Source organism: Microtus ochrogaster, unplaced genomic scaffold, assembly GCF_000317375.1.
Source record: "Microtus ochrogaster isolate Prairie Vole_2 unplaced genomic scaffold, MicOch1.0 UNK73, whole genome shotgun sequence".
NCBI lineage: Eukaryota > Metazoa > Chordata > Mammalia > Rodentia > Cricetidae > Microtus > Microtus ochrogaster.
In genome coordinates, this window is record NW_004949171.1 from 103,570 (window position 1) to 105,961 (window position 2,392).

Here is a 2,392-nt window from a genome sequence, read left to right on the forward strand (position 1 = left end):
AATAACTCATTTTTCTGGCCTATATCAAGAAAAAGGAAATTTGCCAAAATCCTTTGATTCTGTCCAGTTCTGCTTTTCTATACTTGAATGATGATGCTCTTCAAGTCCCTTGTTTGGTAACTTTCTGTTCTTTAAAACCTCACATTGCCAGTACTTGTGGACATAAGATGACTTATGCCTCATTAATTATGTCACATTTTACTCACGATGGCTTGAATAGTTTTATTTCAACTATGATTCAACACAACAATACTAAAGACACATTGATTAATGATGGTAATATTAATACTAATAGCAAGGAAATATTATAACAGTAAAATAAAAACACATACTATAATGCAAAAAAGATTAAAAATCAGGATATGTGGTACAAGTATAACGCTTGCAAGAGAGGAAAACAAGGTGTACTGCTAGAATAGAATTAGTGGGTGTTTACCAGAAACACATGCAGATTGCAAGCCTGAAAACAAATCCATAGTAGTGAAATCACATCACAATGCTATGCTAATGCAACATTGCACACAGTGAGTGGACCTATAGTCTTGGTTTTCATTACAAACAAATTGCTAAAGAAAATAAAAAGCAACTCCTTGATGAAATGTTTCATATTAAAATGTGGAGGTTGGCTGCCATTGACTCAGTAGTCTTCATATCCAAAAGGACATGACTTAGGGTGTCAGGATAGCCAAATTGTCTATGGCATCACTCTCAAGTTCATCTTCCCAATGACCATGATAGTAGTGTCCTGACTACTTTTCAAAACTCCAGAAAAGAGAAATGTGATGAATCACTAGAAATCATCAATCAGGTAAAAGCCTTTCAGAGACTCTCATTTTCATAAAGTGTTGAGTACAGTTTCTAGAATCTATGTTATCTACATGTAAGTTTTCTACAAATGCAGATTTTACCATTGCCAGTAATACAAATATTATAAAACTTTAGTTTATTTTTTGGTCATAAAATGTTCCTATTTTATTATCTGTTAGTTATAAAATATTTAAAAATCATTTCCATTTTTATTAGTTTTCTTTTTTGACAATTCTTTCTCAAGTAATTTCTAAATTACTTTCTCAATAAATTAAGCCAAAATTAACCATGGTTAATGATTTATTTCCATCAGTATCTCCAGTATCTAACAGCAGAGGAAAAGATGACATCTTCAATCTCTTTAAATCACACCAATCTCAGAGACATCTGGTACACCCTGATTGGGATCCCAGGACTAGAAGATGCACACATTTGGCTCGCCATCCCCATCTGTTCAATGTACATAGTAGCTGTTATAGGCAATATGTTCCTAATAATGCTGATCTCCACTGAGCGTAGTCTTCATGAACCCATGTACATTTTCCTTTTGATGTTGGCCCTGGCAGACATATTCCTGTCCACAGTAACTATTCCAAAGGTATTAGCAATCTTCTGGTTTCAGGCTGGGGGCATTTCTTTTGCTAGCTGTGTATCCCAGATGTTTTTTCTTCACTTCATCTTTGTGACAGAGTCTGGTATATTGCTCTCCATGGCATTTGACCGTTATGTGGCTATCTGCTATCCACTAAGATACACCAACATCCTAACCTCATCTGTCATCAACAGAATGGGCATTGCATTCGTGACTAGAAGCTTCTTCATCTGCTTCCCCCTGATCTTCCTTGTTTATCGGCTCACTTATTGTGTGAGGAACATCATTCGACACTCCTACTGTGAACACATGGGCATTGCCAGGTTGGCCTGTGGCAGCATCAAGGTTAATATTTACTATGGGATGATTTTGGCTCTGTTATCCGTAGGTGTAGATGTGCTGCTTATCATTGTCTCATATGTCTTTATCCTTCGTGCTGTGTTTAGAATTCCTTCTCGGGATGCCCGACTCAAGGCTCTGGGTACATGTGGTTCCCATGTATGTGTAATTCTCTTGTTCTATACACCAGCTTTTTTCTCTTTCTTTGCTCACCGTTTTGGTGGTCACAGTATACCACTGCATGTGCACATTCTCCTTGCTAACCTCTATGTGGTTGTACCACCCACAGTCAATCCCATCATTTATGGTGTGAAGACTAAGCAAATTCAAGAGAGAGTTATCCAGGTCTTTTCCTTAGGCACGACAGTTCATTAACATAATCTAAGCAGCTTAGTCCAGTTCTTTATAATTTTCTCATGAACTATAGAACTCAAGAGTATCTGAAGCTATAGTGGAAATGTTAAATCAAGACATCATTAGTGATGGTTATCATTGCAATTTTGAGCAATCAAGATAAGGGAGAATTCTACTCAGCATATATCTTGTTCAGAACAATACTAGAACAAGGACACATTATTTTATGTACTATTTTCATCTTTGTTACAATATACATATGCATAATAGTTAAAAATATTCAATTTTATGTTAACACAT

General features: G+C 35.9%; 1 protein-coding gene across 1 annotated transcript; it reads left to right on the forward strand.

Moving 5' to 3' along the window:
* The first annotated feature begins 1,150 nt into the window (after positions 1 to 1,150).
* Positions 1,151 to 2,113, forward strand: LOC101992279 (olfactory receptor 52Z1-like). The gene has a single exon (XM_005370237.2). The coding sequence runs from the start codon at positions 1,151 to 1,153 to the stop codon at positions 2,111 to 2,113; it is 963 nt and encodes a 320-aa protein (XP_005370294.1).
* Positions 2,114 to 2,392: the final 279 nt, after the last annotated feature.